This window comes from Camelus bactrianus, chromosome 4, assembly GCF_048773025.1.
Source record: "Camelus bactrianus isolate YW-2024 breed Bactrian camel chromosome 4, ASM4877302v1, whole genome shotgun sequence".
NCBI lineage: Eukaryota > Metazoa > Chordata > Mammalia > Artiodactyla > Camelidae > Camelus > Camelus bactrianus.
In genome coordinates, this window is record NC_133542.1 from 58,926,430 (window position 1) to 58,947,440 (window position 21,011).

Sequence of the window (21,011 nt, forward strand, 5' to 3'; positions counted from 1 at the left end):
GGGATAAGTAAAGGCCAGGACACATCCTCTTATCTTAAGGGCCATGGTTGGTAAGGGTCTGGATTTTGTTGTTAGGAACGGAAGAGAAGCTGTTCGGTTTCATGCAGGGGAATGGCAGGACACAGCTTTTACTTTATAGCTAGCGCTGCAGTGAGAACGGGTCGGGGAGAGAGTGGAGGTCCGGAGACCCTTAGGAGACCGTTGCAGGGAGCCAAGTGGCCAACGACTGAGGTGGTGGAGCTTGGACTACAGGCTACAGTGATGGAGAAGTGGACTGGGATATATTTTGTATGAAGGACCAATTAGACTGTAATAATGTGAGAAAAGAAATGGGAGCATTGAAGGTGACTCCTGGGTTTTGGGCCTCAGCAACTGTGTGGATAGCGATGCTGTTTATGGAGATGGGGAAGTTTGGGGTGACACAGATTGGGGAGGTAGGAATCAAGTTGTTTTGGTCATATTGAGTTAAAAAATGCCTGTTAGTCATTAAAGATGCCATGGCGGCTGGTGATGAGTTTAGTTCAGGGTGGGAATGGAAATGTGGGAGTCATCTGTGTTTGGATGGCATGTAAATCTATGAGAGCGAGGGAGATGACACAGTGAATGCAATCCAGACCTGCATCCTGAGGCACTGGCAATATTTAGTGGTCCAGCACCTAATTCAGAGGAGGAACAAGTAGAAAAAAGCCCGAGAAGGAATGGTCAGTGTAGTTGGAGGGGGAAAAAAAAGTAGAGAATTAACCTCAGTGAAGCCAGGAGAAATGTTTTTTAGAAAAAGTGTGATTAACAGTAGCCATCGGATTTAATAATATGAAAGTCAGTGCTAATTGTGATTAAAGGTGTGAGATATGGCTACAGATGTTTAGGTTTAAAGACAGTTTGTCCTTGAGTTGGAGATACTTTGAACACGTTCCAGGATGGCTTTTTTCAAATGCTGGTTATTTAATTGCCAAATGTTTTTTTTCAGCCTGCCCACCTTTTCCCTTCAGGGGTCACAAGGTGGCGCCAATGACTCATCCATGCTTTAGGTTGCCCATTTCCGGTGCCTTTCAAAAACTAAAAAGATTTTTCTGAAGACTGAGTTGGGAGAGGAAAGTCCTCCTTCCTGAACAAAAGTGATTATAGATTGAGGGCCTCATTTCTTGAAAACATGAAGAATCAGGATGTAGAAATGTACACGATGATCTCAAGTGTTTTTAAAAAATCAGAAAAATATAGAAATTAAAACTCTGAGATTCCCAGTCATGGCCGACTGAATACATATTTAAAGTTCCTCTTTTTCATGAAACCAAAATGACATGAGAACGATTCTTTTTCAAAGGCACAAGTTCACAAAGACAAAGAGCAACGGGAAGGGAAACAGTAGCACAATTAGGAACTAAAGAGCAAATCAAGAGGTGATGGGGACTCAGGTGACTCAGAACAGCTTCCTCTGAAGCTGACTGTGGGGGGAAACTAAGAGGCCACCTGGTTCACTCCTTGGAATCCTTCAGAAAGTTCAAGAATTGGCAGCACCAAGTACCTCTGGAACTGGGGGAGGGAAGAGCTGCAGAGAAGGGTTAGTCGGGAGTCTGTTTAAGAAGCATGTAGAGCTTCCAGCTCTGTCCTCCTTTCTCACACAGGGGCCCCTGTCCCTTCTCCACTCGGACAGAACTGAAGGTGTAAAAATAATAATTAAAAAAAAAAATAGGAGCGTCTCTGGACCAAGAGACACCAGGCACAGTGGAGGGTGGGGGCTAAAATCCCCCAAATCAAAAGCAAAACGTGGGGGAGGGTGTAGCTCAGTGGTCGAGCTGTGCTTAACATGCGTGAGGTCCTGGGTTCAATCCCTAGTACCTCCATTAAAACAACAACAGCAACAAATCTAATTACCTCCCTTCAAAAAAAAAGCAAAATGTTACTCAATGTTGAAACTCATAGTCGTCTTCCTCTGCTTGACTCTCAGCTTTATACCATCCCTGCAGGGATTAGAAGAGCCTTTCAGGAAATCTCAGCAGGCTGGGAGAAGGGACTAGAATACACTGACCTTGGGAAGGGTGGGGGGGTCCTCAATGAAATGACCCAGCAGAGTCCCTGCTGAGAACCGCCAACAAGCCCTCATCAGAGAGCTTTCAGCCAGTCTCTCAGTGTTCCCCTGGGGTGAGTGTGCAGATAAGGGTCACCAAATGTTTAAGGCAAGTTCTAATATGAATATCAGATAAATATAAAGAGGAAAGAAAATACAGAGTGAAGCATCATTGAGGGAGAAGACAATTTCCAGGGGGAAAAAAATCATTAATATCTTCAGAAAGAGAAGAGCTGTCACAGTCATAAAACAAGCATTTGAAAAAATCCGGAGAAACAAAGAGCTCATGGAAATGAAGATCATGATAGAAAAAAAAAAAAGTATATATATAGAAGAGTTAAAAGTTAAGGAAATCACGTATAAAGGGAAACAAAAAGATAGATGGAGGAGTGGAGGGAAAAAAAATATAAAAATGAGAGGCCCAGACCATAATATCCAACATCTGAAAAGCAGAAAAGGAAGAGAAAACAGAGAAATGAGGGGGCATCAAAGGAGTCATTCAAGAGAAAAGGCTGGAGGGAAAGACAAGATGTGTTACTGGTTGTGCCTGAAAGATGAGATCACAGGTGATTTTTTTTTTGCCCCCTTCTCCATATCTTTCTTTATTTTCTTAATTTTCTGTAACGAATATCTTTTAAGACCAGGGGGAAATGTGTGGTTTTAATATGACCAACATGTAACTCAGAGGTGGTCTGTCTTCCATGGAATGAATGTGTAAAAAGGAGCATTTTGAAAGGGGCAACCTAAGTTCAGTCCTTTAATCAGAAATTATGTCCCCAGGACCAAGTGCAGGCCCACTTTCCTGCCTGTAGGAGAATGATGTCCTAGATGGGTTTCCAGAGACAGGCCACAGAACTATGCTCGGTGTTAAAAAAATTTTTTTTTAATTCAAGTATTTTAATTTTTTAAAATAAAAGTATCTTGTAAAAATTAAAGCACATTTGACATGCAATATTATATTAGTCTCACGTGTACAACATAGTGATTCCACATTTGCATACATTGTGAAATGATCCCCAAAATAAGTTTAGTTACCCTCCATCACCATTGCTAAGTCAGCATGGTGTTAGTGACCATACTCCCCATGCTGTACGTTTCAGCCCCTGACTTACTTTACACGTGGAGCTTTGCACCTCTCGATCCCCATCACCCATTCTGTAGCCTTCCTCATCATTCCCTTTCCCTCTGGTCACCCCTGAGCTGTTCTCTGTATCTGTGAGTCTAGGTTTTGTTTTGTTTTGGGTGTTTGATTCTTACTCTCATTTGAGCTACTTTATTACTGAACACTCATTATTCTACACGGATTTCCCTTGAGTCTTTCGGACTGTCAGCCCTTGGTGTACCAGAGTACGAACCATTCTGTACTGTAATTCTCTACGTGTGGCCGAGCTGTTCCTGCTGCTCTGACATACTTTCCCAACCCTGCGTCCTAATGTCCCTCTTACAAAAAGATGTGGTGCTTAAAATCCTTCCGGACCTGAGGAGGCTTTTTGGTTGCTGCTGACCAGTTGCACGGGGGCTGTTTTTGGACTGCCTTTTCCTCCTCCACGTTTGTGAGCCCACAGCCTCAGCAGGGGAAGATGTGGGCATGAGCGCTGGGGGTGGAGACTTTCCTGTTTCCTGGGTGTTGGACTTTCCTGTTGATACTGACCATTGTGACACTTTCTTGGAAAAAAACCCAGTGCAGATATTGAGAGCCAAACCATGGACTTTATCTGTGATCTGACTTCCAAACACTTTTGTTTAATGGCTGTTATTAGTTTGTAATGTAGACACTTTGGATGACAGGTATTTTGTTTCTACTGTTTAACTTTTTTTATTATGGAAAAATGCAAACACCCAAAAGCAGAGTGAGAGTGTAACAGTCCCCTTCCTGCCCATCAGCTGGCTCCAGCAGTCGCTCACTCACGGTCCATCTCGTTCCAGCTCTCCTCCCACCTGCTCCCAACCCCCAGTCCCTGGGTTATTTTAAAGCAAATCCCAGGCATCACATCATCTCACACAAAAATATTTAGTACATATCTCCAAAATACCGAGCATTCTTTTAAAAAAGAAAAAGGACCTCATTATTATCAACATCTAAACTGATTTTTTCCTTAATATTTCCCCAAATATCCAGTTAGTGTTCTGTTTCCCCACTTGTCTCGGACACTATTTTTATAGTTTCTTTTCCAAATTGGGATATAGATAAAATCCATACGTTGCTTAATATTTTAAAACCCCCTCCCCCTCTATTTATTTTTCCTTGAAGTTTATTTGTGAAAGAAACAAGTCATTTTTCCTCTGCATTTGAAAAGAAGGGTAGTGAAGTTCCAGATTACTAGGACCATTTTGAAATTGTGATGAAATGTTCTACATGAAAAAATGGTGTTTTGAGAGAAATGTATTCCACGTCTTTAATGAAAAGTCAGTCACCTTCTCATCGAGGCCCTGCCTGGCGACCCTGTGGATAATTCCACCATCTCCCAAGCCCTCAGTACTTTACAGCCTCCTTTCCTCTTTTATTTTTCCTCCTGGGCACCCAGCACTGCCTTATCGGCTGTGTATGGGTACATTTCACTTGTGTGCTGCCGGCCTCCCCTCTAGAACGTAAGCTCCATGAAGGCGGGGTTTGTGAGTTCTCTCTCTGCTGTATCCACAGCACCTGGGTGAAGCAATGAGGAACTGTGAAGGCAGGGCAGCAACCGGGGGAGGGTGGCTGTGTGGACGGATGAGGGGCAGAGGGACGCAGAGTGGAATGGAAATCTCTGCGTGTACGTCCCCTTTTTGATTTCTGGTGTCTGTCAGAATCAGAGACCATGTGAATTTCTGTGAGAAGCTCAGACGGCGAGCATCATTTGCATGTCACGCCTGGCAGTAGAGGGGCTTCTCTGCAGCTGCTGCCTCAGCATGTTGGCCCGTGCACCCTGCTGCAGGCTCCGGCCCCCTCCTCTACAGGCCAGTTTGGCCAGCTTTATCGGCAGAGCCTGCGCTGGCTGGGGCGGGAGGCCGGTTCCTGCAAACCATTACCCACGGTGTGCTCGCGTGCTCCCAGCGAGGGTGGTCGTCTTCAACAGTTTATCTTGGTTCGAAACAGCTCTCCCCACCTTTCTTGCAGTTGGACTGCAGTCAGGCTGGGAAACAAGGTGCTGTCCTCGAATGCAGCGACCGAAACCCGAGTGAGTCACCCTGAGCGAGTCACCCTGTGCTCGTAGCCAGCAGTGTGGCCTCAGCCAGGTCCCTCCACGGTGCCTGGGTGTTCTTGCCTATAGAGTGGGGACAGCACCCTGTCACTCCTGCAGGGTTGTTATGAGCTCTTGTTGCAAGTTTTCCCTGCTGTCCAGCGAGGCAGGGATGTTAACACAAACCCTGCAGTCAGGCTGCAAGGGAAGGCAGCGTTCTGGGTGCTCCAGCTGAGGCTGGGGTCGCAGGGGCTGAGGGGACTCAGGCCGTACCTCTCCTCTGGGCCTGGCAAGGCCCGAGCCCAGTGGGGGAGGGTGTGTGGCTGAATCTTGGGGGTAGAGTGAGGAGGTGCATTTCGGCTGATTTAGCTGAGTGGCGATGACAGGGCTCGTCGCCCTATCCCTCCCTGCCTAGGGCCTGGGCAACCCCAACAGGGAGACTTAGAGTAGAACGAGGGACAGGAGGCGCCACACCTTGCTGACTGTGTTCCAGGGCGCTGCTTTAAGAGCATTTCTAGCTTTGGGTGTGAGGTCCTTGCCACATTAACGGGATGTGTCACCGGAACAACTCACCCTCGTTCCTAGAACCCCGTTCCTAGCCTGGACACGTGTGCTTTCCCGGTAAGATGTGAGGCGTCCTGTGACAGGAGTGCTCGGCGATGATAAGGATTCCAGCCGGTCCCGCCATCTGTTGTCCCACTGGCCCCCAGGGAACCACGTTTGTGTCCCCATGGATGGCATCATGTGCCTATTTCTCGTGGGCAGAGGTTATGATTTTTACTACTGCTGATACCAAACCAGTAGATTTAGAATGCTTTCTGGGCTCTGAAATCCAGAGAGGATCCCTGATGTTTCATTCTTTTGTTTTCACTTTATAGATTTGTCCTGTCCGATACAGCAGCCACTTGCCATAGCTGGCTATTTCAGTTTAAATTCACATTAGTTAAATTTAAGTAAAAATTTAAATCCAGTTCCTCAGTCACCCCAGCCACATTTCAGAAGCTCAGTCGGCATGTGGGGCTGGTGGCCCCTGTACTAGACGGAACGTTTCCATCATGGCAGAAAGTTCTAGTGAGCAGCACCTAAGCATTCCTGCTCAGAGGTTGATGAGCGTGGGGAGGGAACTTCAGAGCACCCAGGAGAAAGCTAAGTGGCAAACGATAAGAAACTAAGCCTATTGCAAATTTTATTTCCTGCTCTGCTCGTGGTAAAATACTTCTCCAAGTAGATACTTAGGGGACACTTGAGATTCCCTGTGTTGACACCTTCCGTTAGAAGGTTCTCAATGATTCAGTCACTCATCACCCTTCAGCACATTGTAGGGACTCAAGGTACCTACTGCTTAGCCAGGGAGTGGCTTGTTCCCGCCCAGACTCTCTGCTCTGCTGGGAGGGCCCTATGGGGAAAGTGTGAGATGAGAAACTCTCAGAGCAGTTTGTATCTTGTGAGTTAGTGGGAAAGAAAGTTCTTGTCACTCACTCTTGGTTTGCCATTTGTGATTCTACTAAAAGAAACCCTTGGATGAAATAGACGCTTTTTAGAGTGTCGACCGCAGGCTTTTCTGTTCTCCCCGGTGAGGTCTCAGTGGCAGGGCCAGGAGTAGGTGAGGCAAGGGAGGCAGGCGCCCAGGGCACAGATTTAGGGAAAGTCAGGCTCAGGTGCCAACCTTGTACTCGCATAGACCCAAGAGCGAGTGTCCCCTTAAATTTTGCATCCTGAGCTCCTGGCTTGCCTCACCCTGGTCCCACCCAGGTGGGCTCTCTGAGCCCATTGACCGCTCACTCTCACAGGCTGGCTGCATGGTTCCAGGGATTCTGGCCTTGTAAACGGCTCTTTGAGCACATGCAGCCTCGTACCACGTCTGCACCTCTCCCCTAGCCAAAACCCCTCACGTACGAGCTGAATCTCTTTGCTCTTTGTATACCTGGCTCAGAGTGGAGCACAAATAACTGGGCAGTGGATCAATGAGCAAATCAGCCCTTCAGGGATCAAGTCAATGAATGAAAGAGACAAGAACTCCTGACTTAGACTTTTCTATTAACAGTTCTGCATTGTCACCTGCCAAGCTCCACATCTCAGCACAGCCGAGCTGCCTGTGCCCAAGGGGACACCGGGCATCCTCTCACCAGCGTGCCTGTGGGAGGGCACTGTTCCCCCCCACCTGCCCCGGGATTCCGTCACCCTCAGCGTCTGGCCAGGCTGAGTTACCGCCCTAGAAACCTCAGTCTCTGAGGATGGCTCTCCCTCTCTCCCCGCTCCACCCCTGCTTCCTCCAGAGCCTGTGTCTTTGCACCTCGGCCAGACTGTCCTAGGAGCACTCGGCTGGGTCTGGCATCATGCTTTCGGGAGGAACAGGGTAAGGAGGCAACGGCTGTGTTCATGCTTCCCCTTTCTCCCTCCCACAGAGCGTGCTGAAGAAGCGGGACCAAGTGCAAGCAGAGTACGAAGCCAAACTGGAAGCCGTGGCCGTGAGGAAGGAAGAACGGCCCAAGGTCAGGGCAGCTGCCTGCAGAGGGCGGGCTGCGCCGGGCGGGCAGAGGGTGGTGCCAACCTGCTGCTGCCCAGTGAATCCGTAACAGTGACCTAACAGTGACCGAGGGGGTCAGAGACAGCTGGGCGGGGCTGATGCCGGTCTCCTCTTTTTGCTCCCTTTTATGCCGTTATAATGTGCACTTGGAGGTGAGTTTCCTGCTGTTTCCTGGGGTGTTTTTGGTTTTTGTTTGTTTTTTAAGATTTCCAGCCCTGCTGTTCATCCTCAGTTCCTGTCTCTCTGAGGTGGGACTGGGGAGGAAGGGGAAGAGCAGTCTAGTCAGTGTTCTCGAAGGGTGCTGTGTGGACTGTTACCAGCCCGTGATGAGAAAGGCCTAGGAGCTGAGGGAGAACTTTCACAGCAATGTGATACTCGTTGAGCATGCAAGATGAGAGTCGTCAAGCTAGCGTGGGAGTTGTGTGGTGCAAGCTGGGTCCTGGCTATGCGTAGGGGGACTCCAGCATGGTTGGACTGGGCAAACAAGCCAACAAAAAGTGGCCCTTTGCCAGGAAGTTCGAGAAACCCTGGTCTAGCTTGTTCCTTTCTGATGCTCTCCAGCTCCAGCTCTGGGTCTGGACAGAGGATCACAACTGTAAAAATGTGGCTGTCATATTCATCACTCTCATATGTTGCCCTTCTCTCCCCCCAGCCAGGATTAAAAACAGAAGTATTAATAGCCAACAAGCAAGTGCTTAGAAAGTGCTAAGCTCTTTATGTTATCTCAGTTATTCCAAATAATCGTGTGGTTTAGGTGCCATGATTATTCCCATTTGTGAGATGAGGAAACAGAGCCCAAGAGCACACAGCCAGCAAGTGGCAGGGCTGGAATTGCATCCTGCAGCCGGACATCAGAGCCCTGCCGGCCACCACTCTGTTACTCTGCTTCTTTTTGATTGTGGTTGGAAGGTGTATTATTAGGGATGTTATTAGCAAGATAAATAGCAGGGGCCCAGGGTTCAGGGAAGTAGTTTGACATCAGAACTCTTGGTCTGTCTTCCTCCACCTTGGTTCTCGCGGCCGCCTCCGCTCTGCGAAAATGTACCAGATGGAACCAGCTTTGGGAATGTGGAACCCAAATCTCAGAAGTGGCACAGCTTGATTCTCTGTAGTACTGTTTTATATTAACTGTTCACATGATCACGACAGCAGTCACCTGAGGCCCGAGGGGGCAGCATTGTTCTTTCCCCATTTCTTGGGTGAGGAAAGGAGGCACAAAGTAGCCCAGTAAATCGCCCAGCTTGATTGGTACCAAATGTCTTCATCTTACGTGCTGGACGCAGTGGGCTACAATCCATGCTTGTTGCGTTGCTTCACATATCACCATGGCGATCCCCACACGAGGGTGAAGGCCACCTGCATCCTTGGAGAGTCAGAGGGTAGGACTGGGACTCTTGTCGTTGGCCCAGTGTATGCAGCTGGGACTTGGCCAGAGAGCGAGGCACCCTGGCTTTTGTTCATCTTGCCTCAGGCTGTCAGCCTTCCTCCATCCCTGTGTCATGAGGAAGGTCCTGATGGAAACACTGCCGTGTGCAGGGCTGCCCTCTGTCTTCAGCTGCCTGTCCTGTTGACTAGTTCCTCTCTGTCCCTGTGATATTCTGGAACAAGATGCCACCTGCTGAGCCCACGTCTCAGTCTCATTAAAGGAATGACATGGAATACTGTGTTTATATATTTAAAAAAAATTCATTCTAACAATTTAACTTCCAGGTATAAACATGGAAGCCACTTTTCCTGGCTAGGGAGGGAAGGAGAGACAGCGGGTTCTACCCCTAGCCTCGTTTGGAAGCTGAGGATCCTGTACTTAAAAGATGTCGCTGAGATAGACCTCTCAGCATTCGTACCTGCTCATTACTGAGCGCAAGCTTTCCCAGCAGCTGGTTTTGTCATTTAGTCTATGTTCAGCCCTACATGGGATGGTTCCTTTCCAAAGACAGGAGCCGAAGGTTATGAATTACTAGGCTGAGTTAAATGTGCCCTGGATTGCTGGCTGCCAGAAGGTCACACCGCCTCGGAGCAGATGGAGCAGAGGAAACAGCTGTTTCTGGCTCCTGAGTTCCACCCCGCTGAGCTGTGGGGGCTCCCACCTCCTGCGCTGTCCTTCCTGCTGGCTGGGTGACTTCTCCTCCCAGTTGGTGTGGAAATCTTCCTACTGCTGCTTTTCTCACCTCCCTGGAGCATCACTTACCTGTACAACTCATTCTCTTGGCCACAAGAGGTCTTACAAGAGGGAGAAGGGTTTCTTTCCAGCCAGTGAGACCAACCAGTGGGTTCCAAACATGCCCACATTCTCTTAGCACGCCACAGGGAGGCAGCGTTTGTCTGCACTCCTTCTGGTGGGATGCTGCACCACACTAGCGTTAACTTCGCTATTTGTTTAGCAACTGGGATATTTAACAACAAAAATGGAGCTGTCATGACAGTGGTACCGTGAGTGTGCTCTAACGGTGGGGGCAGCAGAAATTGTGCCACTAGTCTGGGGCAACAGCTGCTTCAGCGGGCAAAGGAGGGCTTGGTTGGCAGCCTGTCCAAGTCGACCATGGTTTGGTAGACAGAGCACAGGATTTAGAATCAAATGGCCCTGGGTTTGAATCTCAGCTCTGTCCCCCAGCTTGGGCTGGTTTGCTCATTAGCCTTTGTGGGATTTGTGCTCGTGATTGCTGCAAAGATGTAAAGATCTATGTCTGATGTAGCACAGACGCTTCATTGGTGGGTCCTGTTTTCCGCACTAGCTCCTGCTGTCTCTAGTAGGAATGCTGAACGGGGGAGCTTTGTTCTCTGAGTTTGTTGCCACTTATGGGTTTTGTTGTTGTTGTTGCTTTTAATTAAAAGTTTTGGTTTTTTTTTTTTCCCTGATTGCCTGGCTGGGGGCATTGTTTCCTTGTGTGCTAATGTCTCCTACTACCCCATGCCTTCTGAAAGCCTATCGTCCCTGACCACCCATCAGCAGGGAGAGACCTGCTGTAGGAAATGAGCAGCTTAAGATTTTGTTGTGCTTTGTTTTGTTTTATGTTTTGGGCTTCACCTTCCAGAGCCGCTGTTGGTGAAAAATGCCAAGGTATCGGGAAGTGGGTTGGGGCTGATTCTCCACCCAGGACTCACCCGGTAGAAACTGTCTCAGGAGTGAGATTGCTCCCAGGTCCACCTCAGGGCTGCAGGGAGGGAGAGGATTACCACCCAAAGAGGGAGTTTTCCCAGGGGAGGCCCCGGGTCTGGATCTGAGGAAGTCTAGGGGCTTACTTTGTTTTGAGGTGCTGTTTTGAGAAGTTACTCTGAAGGATGAGGGGGAGTTGATTTTTTGTGAAGCCAGGGGGAGGTAGCAAAATCTGATCACTTCTCCATAGCCCAGGAGAAGGAAAGGGCCTTTCAGGTCTCCATGGCCCTCGCTGATTGCATGCTGGGGTGGGCATCTGAGGACAGAGGAGTGAGCCCTGGGGTTCCAGCTGCTGGACAAAGCCCCGTGGCCCCTAGAGCTGAGGGAAAATGCTTGTATCCTAGAATTTCAAGTTTTGCTTTGTTTTGAGGTTGAGGAAACTCAACAGACTCTGAGTTGGCTTATTCTCATGCAGGTGGAGCTTTGGTTATGCAGACTTAAAAGCTTTCCTCATTTTAATCTTGAGGTTAGAGAAATTACTTATTAGGGGGCTGGCTGCCTTCTGCTGCATCTGTTAGGACCACAGACTTGGGGAAATCTGAGAATTTTCCCCTCCTTAGAAGCTACAGAGGATGTCAGAATCATTACTAGAAACAAAGAGAGGCTGAGGAGCTGCATTTAAAACTGGACGGGAAGCCACATAATCTAATGTAAACATGAGGGTAAACCATGGAGGGAACATACATGTTTTACTCTGTTCTGCACTGGACTCTTCAATGCTAATATAGTCACATGCTGCTGGTTCAAAAAATAAAAAAGAGGGGATGCTAAGAGAGAATGTTTTATAAAAGTTGTTTTTTTTTTTCTTTTCAAAAGAAGGGCTATTTTAGGCCCTGACCCACTGGTCACCTTGTACTGGGTTCAGAGCCAGGTGAAGAGGCTGTTGGAGGCGGGGAGTCACCACTGGGCGAGGTGGGCGGTCAGAGGTGGGTGGTGCAGAAGACAGGGTACCCAGTGGGGAGGGGAGGTAGCGCTTGGGATCACTCGGACAAACCTCTTGAAAGCTCTTATAACCACCAGGATGGTGAACATCCTGGAGCGGGAGGATGTGGCATAGAGCAGGAACTCTAGTTATAAAGAGGCAGATGGAAACCAGGAGGCTTCTTAACAGGGACCTGCGACAGAGCAGAGAGTTCTGGGGGGGGGGGGGGTCTGTTGTTTCCAGGTACCTTGGATGAGTGAGGACAGGCCTGCTGATTCCCAGTTCTCTCCATGGCAGCCAGGATTGAAATCTGGCTTTGAAAGCCACACTGTTCAGCCCCAGAAGGGCAGGACTCTGTCACCTCCCTTATTTAATTCCTACAATGACCTTCTATCAGTGTGGTCGTTCCCATTTTACAGAAACCAGGGCTTAGGGGAATTACAGGACTTCACGCCACAGCTAACACACAGGGGAGCTGGAATCGGACCCCAGATGTGTTTGGCTTGGCTCCAAAGTTGGAGCCCTTTATCCCCTCTACGAGGGCTTGCAGCAGTCCTTGCTTCGTTGAGGGGGACGCTTGCGGCTTAATTAGCGTTTATGGGTGACTGCTGGAGGGACCAGGGGAGAGGGTCTGGGCGGCCTTCTGTTGACTCTTCAGTCCATGTGTCTGCTAGTCCGTTCAGCCGCCGCGCAGGTGGGCTCACAGCTCCTCTGTTTCCCGTGTCTGCTCTCCGTGCATCCTCTGCACGCACTTTGCCCTCCTCACCTGCCTTCTCTGAAGTTTGTTCCTTTTTATTTATTAAAAAAAAAAAAAAGCAGCATTCTTTCTGAGCAACAATGACTTCCAGTTTGCCAAATTCAGTAGCCTCTTCTCAGTCTTTACCCTGCTTCAGTCTCTTCTCAACTTTCCTTCCTCTCACAGCTCACATAGAAAATGAAAATACTTGTATGGCTCATGGGGATCAAAGACCAGGTTGCTTGAAACTGGAGGTTCCCAGCCTGATCTCTGGCTTCCCTGGGGCTGGGGGGATTGATACAGCTGTCATTCACACAGCACTGTTTCCCTTAGCGCCGTATGGCCAAGAAGACGACCATCTTGAATTGGTTCTGTCATTGGCCTTGACACCTGTTCCCCAGCAGCTGGGAACCCCTCTCCCCCGAATCTTGGGATCATGTCTGCCATACTTACATCTGGGAGGACTTTATTAACCAACTATCATCATGGGAACAGATAATGTGACATCTCCAGCCTAGCTCCAAGAAGGAAACTTAGATAGAGATTTATACTGTAGGGCTGAGAGATGCCTGGTACATGGAAAGAGTTTAATAATACATTTTTAAATGAATGTTGAGTGAATTTACATTACCATCCTGCTCTCCAGCACACACAAATGCCTCATCTCTTCCCACAATACCCTTCTCCCGTCAATCCAGCAACCCGTATTCTGTAGTGGAAATTCTCATGAGAGATGGGGGAACCGATGTGAAAAATGCAATCTTGTCCTCTAGAAGTTTTTGTTTTTGGGGTCTTATCTGGTGATTTTTTAACTTCTTAATGTCTTGTGATAAGAAACCCCCAACTGTTAGCGTTGGAAATTCTCATCTCAACCCCCTCCAGACACAAGGCAGTATAACTCTGAACAAGATCTCAGTCAAAAAATTAGAACATTGAGATAAGAAGGAATGCTGGGTGTTGCTAGTCAGTGAGTTGATTATCACAAAGACACCATCCAAAAAGAAACAAAACCCAAGAAGAACACAAGCCTGAGTGTCTGGTGCCAGCAGCCCTCCCCTCCTTAAAGCTGGGCAAACTCGGTAGCTGGGCACTTCCCACAGCCCACGCAATTCGTCTTACTCTCTTCGTTTTAAGCCTTCCGTCCCCTCCCTCCTCCTCCCCTAACCTGCTCCATCCTTGAGCTTCTCTGGCTCTGCTCTCTCTGACTCACTTCCTGCTTCTGTGCCTGTATTTTTTTTAGTAACTTTTGCTGATTCTTTTATTAACCCTATAAATGTAGACTTTTCCATGAGTTCTACCCTTTGACCCTCCCCTCTTGAGCCTCCTCTTTTATTCCCCCCATATATTTAATTTTTTTTTTTATTTTCTTCTTTTAACGCCTTTACTGTTATGGTTCCTGTACAGTAAACTACACATATTTCATTCTGATAGATGTATACACCCATGAAACCACTACCGCAGTCAAGATAGCTAACACTTGCATCCCTCCCCAAGAGGTGCGATTTTCAAATTCCCAAGTTAGCCCTTCCCACCCACTTTAACCCCTGGTCACCATAAGTTTGTTCTCTATGTCCGTGAGTCTGTTTCTGTTTTGTAGAAAAGTTCATTTGTGTCCTTTTTTTTTTTTTTTTTAAAGATTCCACATATAAGCGATATCATAAGGCATTTTTCTTCCTTTTTCTGGCTTGACTTAGAATGACCATCTCCAGGTCCATCCATGTTGCTGCAAATGGCATTATTTTATTCTTTTTGATGACTGAGTAATTTTTTTTATCCCCCCATGTATTTAAAAATTGTTTTTAATCGTGGCAAAATACACATGAAACTTACCATTTGGCCATTTTTAGCTGTGCAGTTCAGTAGTGTTAAGTGAATTCACATTATTGTGTAACCAGTATCTAAAGCTCTACTCATTTTGCAGAACTGAAACTCCATACCCATTAAACAGTCAAGGCTCCACAACCCCTCCCTCTGGCCCCTGGCAACCAGCATTCCACTTTCTGTTTCTATGAACTTGTTCCTCTTATAAGTATAATCACATAGCATTTGTTTTTGTGTGACTGGCTTATTTCGCTTAGTATAATGTCCTCAGGGTTCATCCATGTCGTAGCATGTGTCAGAATTTTCTTCCTCTTTGAGGCTGAATGATATTCCATTGTATGTGTATATCACATTTTGTTTATCCACTTGTCTGTGGACGGACGCTTGAGTTGCTTCCATCATTTGTCTGTTGTGAATAATGCGGCAGTGAACAACAGATGTCTGAGACTCTGCTTTCAGTCTTTTGGGTATATACCCAGAAGGGGAATTGTAGATCATACGGTGATTCTATTTTTAATTTTTTGATGAACTGCCGTACTTTTTCCACATGTGCAAGGGTTCCAGTATTCTACATCTTTGCCAATATTTGTTATTTTCTGTTGTTGTTGTTTTTAATAGTAGCTGTCCTAATGGATGTGGGGTGGCAGCTTATTGTGGTTTTGACTTGCATTTCCCTGAGGACCAGTGATGTGGAGCATCTTCTCATGTGCTTGGTCGCCATTTGTGTAACTTCTTTGGTGAAATGTCTATTCAAGAACTTTACTCATTTTAAAATCAGGTTGTGTGTTTTGTTGTTGTTGAGCTGTCTCAGCCCCCTCTTGTGGAGGGGGTTCTCAGCCTTTGCGTGTCTGCAGCTACCTCCTCTGTCTGGTCGGTGGACCTGTTTACCCTGAGCCCTGCGATGGCCTTTTGCTACCCTACTCACCTGAACTAGGAACTCCAGGCTCCTCTCTGACTTCCTGTGTCTTATTCCTCACGTGCGGCTGGCTGCCAGATCTGTCAGCACTGCCTCTCCCGAGTTGGCCTGATCTGTCCTCTCCCCTCTGGTATCACAGCCACCGCCCTGCCTCCGGTGCGGTGGCGCTGATCCCAGGCCAGTATAGTTGGTGTTGACCCATCTCTGATCTCTGGTGGAATCTTGTGGTGAGGTAGCATGGGTAAAGGGTGGTGTGAAGTTTGAAAGGACATACTCAGTAACATAATATTTGGAAGATGGAAAAAGAAACCTCTTTTTATCTGACATGGAATAAAGTTCAGTAAAATCTTCTTGACTTGAGGGACCCTGCAAATGTCAGATGGCCCTTTGTGAACAGCTGACGTTGATACTGATCAGAACTAACAGATACTTGTCGAGCGCTCAGTGCGTGCCCGGCACCAAGTGTCTTATGCTTCCTGTCTCATCTTAACCTCATTACTGCCTTGTGAGGTGGACAGTGTGATCCAGAAAGAGAAGCTGAGGCACAGAGAGGCCCAACATCACCCATCTAGTAAGGGGCAGGTGCGGCCTTCAAACTCTGGAAGAACTGTCTCTGTAATGAGAGGAAGCACAAGGCTTTTCTGTTTTCCAAAAAGGGTGCATGAGTGAAGTGGGCCTCAGCACCCCTGGCCCTCAGGGAGAGCCCCGGGTGTCTCGCCTTCTCGCCGCTCCCTCTCCGCCATCTTGCCTCTCGTTCCCTCTCTGCCTCCGGGGGCTCTGTGCCCTATGAGCTGTCCCTGAGGCAGGTCCAGGCCTTGTTTCAGCTCTGTCACTTGCATGTACTGCTGCCCTGGAGTCATTCATCCCACTTCTGTCACCTTTTAAAATCCCCCTCAGTGGTGCTTCTTCAAGGCAGCCTGCCCCCTCATCCAGGTTGTCCTCACTCTCCAGCTCCCCTTCACAGCATGCTCATCATGGCTCCGAGTCAAAGGAGACCACTGGGAACCTCTCCCCTTAATGTCCAGCCCAACTAGACTCGGGGTGACTTGAGACCAGACTTGCCCACTGAGACCTGAGCTCCTCTGTACCCACTGTGCCCAGCGTGGAGTGTGATGGGAAGACAATAAATTAAAAGTATTTCCCCACATCGAGGCGCAGGGAGTCATAAAATCCAGAGCCGTGGTTTTGACTCTTAAATTCTGGGGGTCAACCAGAGTTTCCATCCCCAGAACGGATGCAAGAATCTTCCCTACGTGAGCACTGCTTGGAATGAGAGGGCCAGCCCCACCCTTCACTCCGCGTCCCATGGGGCTTTCCTCTCAGAGCTCTGCTCTCCCTCCCTGCCACGGGAGTTTGGTTTCGCAAACAGGAAGTTGTTCTGGGGCACTTTTACCCAGATACCAAAATGAGCGGTGGCCAGGAGAGGGTTAAGGGAAACGGACAGTGCCTGCAGGGAGGGAGGGGAGGCCGGCCCAGAGACCGGCTTGCTGAGTGCCTGTCGAGGCTGGTTCCCTGGACATTTGTCAGGGACCGGTTCCGGAGAGGCCAAGCCGGGGCACTCTTGTTTTTACTTCAGTTTCCCCCGAGATGAACCAGCAGGGAAAGGCAAAAGTGGCCTCAGTCCTGGCATCAGGAGAAAAAGTCAAGTCCTTTTTAAAATTTCATCCAGAGGCTTAAGTGCTTTGGAGAATGCTTTTCCCACCTCTTAGAAGTTCCTTCCTTTTAAGTTGCCCAGGGTGCCTCCCTGTACCTTCCTCTCTAACTCACCCTTCTCTCTCCCTGGTTTAGTTCCCACGCCAGGCACATCTGAACCCCCGCACCCCTCACCTAGGCAGCCCCACTCCCTGCTCTCCTGCAGCCATGTCGGCAGGGTCCAGGTGGCGGATAGCCAGGTGCCCCAGCACCTTGGAAGCCCTGAAGGGGTCGGCCCCCCCAAGCCTGGCCTTGCCTGAGGTGTTTTCTGGGTCAGCTCCTTAACCATAAGGTCTGGGTATAAAATTTCCCTCCTTAGTAGAGACTGACCCTGATGGTGACCCACAGCTTGGAAACATTTGGGATCAGAGGCCCCAGCACATGACATGTACAAGGCCTCACTTGTTTTGGGGAAGCATTTGGCAGGTGAGTGTGTGACCCAACTTTGGGCATGCTGACCCCCTGGCCACCATCAAAGTCTGGTGGGCTCTTGAGTTAGGAGAGAAGCCAGCTTTGTGCTTTGGGTACCAGGTGATCAATTACCTTCTTAAGATACTGGATATTCTCTCTCTAGCTGTGTAGGATGGATGGAACTCACAGAAGCAAAGTGAGAGCTGTGAAATTCAGAGGACTTAGTTCCATTTTGAGAAAGTCTTCTAAACTTCCTTAAGAAAAACTAGAAATAGCCTGCTGTATTTTTCTTTGTATTTCACGGGTTTTTTTTTTTTTTTTTGACATGCATAAGCAAATTTACCCCTACTTCCCCAGAATTATGCAATTTTAATTCTTTATTTTTGATTCTCTGCTATCTGGGGGTGCGTGGACAAGTCTCCAGTTTATTTGTAAAGTGGGCCAATAATTTTCTAATTGCAGAGAATTCTCTGATTGAGGGTAGGCATTATCAAACATCATAGGTAATGAAACAGTTCATGTCAAACGGAAAATCCTCTTGTCCAGTTTCAGTATGGGACAAAGAAACATAGAAGGGTAATACTAAATACTGCTGTGTACTTGTAAAATCCTTACACGTTTTCACTTACGGGTGGGTGAATCCCACCAGGAACCAAAGACATATGACTGTGAATCACAGTATTTATTCTTCCTGTTTGTAAACAGGTGGATGTTTCCCCCGCAAGTCACTGTTTGGCTTGACTGGGTTTGAAGATTTGGGTCAGGATAGCACTTTTCAGAATTCCTTCTTAGACCTGGAAACACGAGGCTCTGCCTGCAGATAAATACTTACAGAGGAGGGAGTGTGTTCATGGCATTTTTTAAGGCCGTACTCTGGCCTCTCACAGATGTGTGAGCGCGAGGGACCGGCTACGCATACAAAGCACCCATGTACATATGCACCCCCCTTCCAGGTACCAGCAGATGTTGAGAAGTGTCAGGATCGGATGGAATGTTTCAACGCTGACCTGAAAGCCGACATGGAGAGGTGGCAGAACAACAAGAGGCAGGACTTCCGGCAGCTGCTCATGGGAATGGCCGACAAGAACATCCACTATTACGAGAAGGTAACGAGCGTGCTGCCAAGACGGCAGTCCTCTCCTCCAGGAAGCACTCCTGACAGCCGGGGCCTTTCATCAGGGCCTGCCTGAGGTCCCTGCTGAGGCCGTCTCCTCCCTTTCTTGCAGTCTCGGTAACCCCTGCATGGCCTCGCCCCACTGTGATGCTGGGTTTGGTGCCCACAGGGGCCTCCCGTGCACACCCTGCTGATGGAAGCAGCACCTTATCTCCCCAGCCCTTTAGTCCTTCCAGCGGCTGCTTCCCAGAGTCAGTCAGGCCTGAGGCTCAGGGATGCCCCGCTGACGGAGGCTCCGGGGTTCCTTTAAGCTGTTCTGTGGTTCTGTACACAGCAGGTTTTCACTTTCATTGTGTCATGGGTCTCATTGGTCATCTGGTGATGGCTGGAGACCCCTTATCCAAATACTGTTTGTTTTTTAAAATAGACTTTGAAATACTGTTTTTAAATACCTGAAGCAAAGTTATGTAGGATTACAAAGGAAAACGATTAAAAATCCCCTTGATCTATGGACTTCAGGTTAAGCACCCCCAACACACACACACACACACACACACACACACACACACGGCTGCCATCAAGCAACAGTCAAGTATTCTCCTCAGTCAGGGTTTTCTCCTAGCACATCCAGCTCTAGATCATTTCTGCTAGTGAAGCCTAATGTTCCCTAAAAACTTAAAATTACAGAAGAAGAATGGCCCATTCTCAATTCAACAAGTAACCTGTAGACTTGAAATCAAGCTGAACAAGGATTCACTCAGCTTTTCCCACCACAATCCTAGAAACGTGTCCTTATCCCAAGCTAGAAGAATCCATCTTTTTCTAGAGCTTTGATGGTTCTGGTTGCTGCTCCGAGGCAGCGTGTCTGCATCTTAATTTGGAGGAGGATTAAGGAAGTGTCATGGAATAGCCCTTACCTGCCAGGTCTTAGGGAGGACTGTTCCAGCGGGGAGGGGGCGGCGGCAAACTCCTTCTCTCGGTACCTTTCTCGTGGAGCCCCACCTGTGTGGGGGGCTTGGCACTGGGCTGGATGCTTTGCGTATGTCATCTCATTAAATCTAACCCTCACCTCGCTGTGAGGTGGGTTTTAGGGGATCTCAATTTAAAGCTGAAGAAACGGAAGCTTAGCAAGTTTTTAAAACCTCTGCTCAAGGTCACAAGCTTGTGAGTGAACTAGGATTGGACTTGGCTCTGCCGAGTCCACACGTCTGAAAAGTCCCACTCCCCACACACTGTCGGTGAAGAGGGCAGAGGCCATGTGTCCTGACTGCCCAAAGCTGGGAAGGTCATTCCGTGTGAAGTCAAGGCCTCCTTCCCCTCCTCACCGAGCCCTTAGGCGGTGCCTCTCTTGCCTTTGTTTCTTCATCTGTAAAATGGGAGTGATCCTTCCCCACTGAATGGTGGTGAAGAAACGGTGAAATAAGGCACACCTGAGAACTTCGACCACACCTGGCACGTGGTAGGTGCTCAGTGAACAGTACTTCCCCGGTGCCCTCCGTCTCCCTCCGCTGTCTGATGGCCTTCCCACGACACAGGAGCTGACTCAGCTGGATGCTCACTCCTCCTCTTGGTGATTAATTCCAATGTCCCCAAGGCCCGGGTCCCGGGACTCACACTCAGGGTCTTTATCTGTGTCTTCCCACTGCACCACAAACAGGGTCCCTGTCCTGGGGCCTGGCCTTGGCTCCTGCATTCATGCAACGAGTGCTTTTTGTGAACTATCTGTATGCAGGGGATCAGGTACACACGGATAAACAAAGCAGCAGGAATCCTGCCATGAAGGAGCCCTCTGTCTGGTGGAGGGTACTCAGTAATCCAAGAATCCCACATCTTCAGGGAGAGATGTGCTCCACAGGAGAAGAACAGGAAACTGGGAGAAAATAACCGGGGTTGGGGGGGGCATCATTCAGGTCAGGACAGAAGGGGGCAGGTGGGCGGCGGGGGGCAGGGCAGTAAAGACCAAACTGAGAAGACAGCAGTTAACCTGCGTCTCGGAGATAAAGAACGAGTATTCTGGACAAAGGGAGCAACACATGTAAGGCCCTGAGGTGAGAAAAATCTTGAGCGCTTAAAGGCTGAAAAGAAAGCTGATGTGCTCTTGGCTCCATCACTGACGTGGAAGGACCTTCCACATCAGAGATGATGGCCGAGGGAGAGGGCAGAACCCAGGATGCCGCAGACCCCATGCTGGGTCTCTCGCTGCAAGCAAGCTCCTCCAGGCTCTCCAAGGCTCCTTCTGTAGGGCAGGTTGTCCACCTTCTTCTCCAGCCTCAGAGTCACCAAGGAAGGAAGCAGGGAGCTGTGTCACCACTCCCCGCTGGCCCCTGCCCAGCTTCACCTAAGGATGCCGCTCCTCCCACCTCCTCAGATTTTCTCCCCAGATGACTTGGCACAAAGTCCTGCTTCACCCTGGGACTGCTTCTCGGAAAGGCCTTGTGTAATTCCTCTGTCCCCTTTATGCAAGAGGCTGCTCGAAGGGAGGGTCCTTTCTG

The 21,011-nt window shown here is 48.6% G+C and overlaps 1 protein-coding gene across 2 annotated transcripts in view; it reads left to right on the forward strand.

The window, feature by feature from the left end:
* The window catches only part of SNX30 (sorting nexin family member 30), a 92,026-nt gene that overhangs the window by 64,030 nt on the left and 6,985 nt on the right, over positions 1-21,011 (forward strand). For both annotated transcript variants that reach the window (XM_074362019.1, XM_010957242.3), the window contains 2 exons: positions 7,632-7,718; positions 18,359-18,511. In XM_074362019.1, the coding sequence (XP_074218120.1) occupies positions 7,632-7,718; positions 18,359-18,511 (240 nt within the window). The remainder of the gene's footprint in view (positions 1-7,631; positions 7,719-18,358; positions 18,512-21,011) is intronic.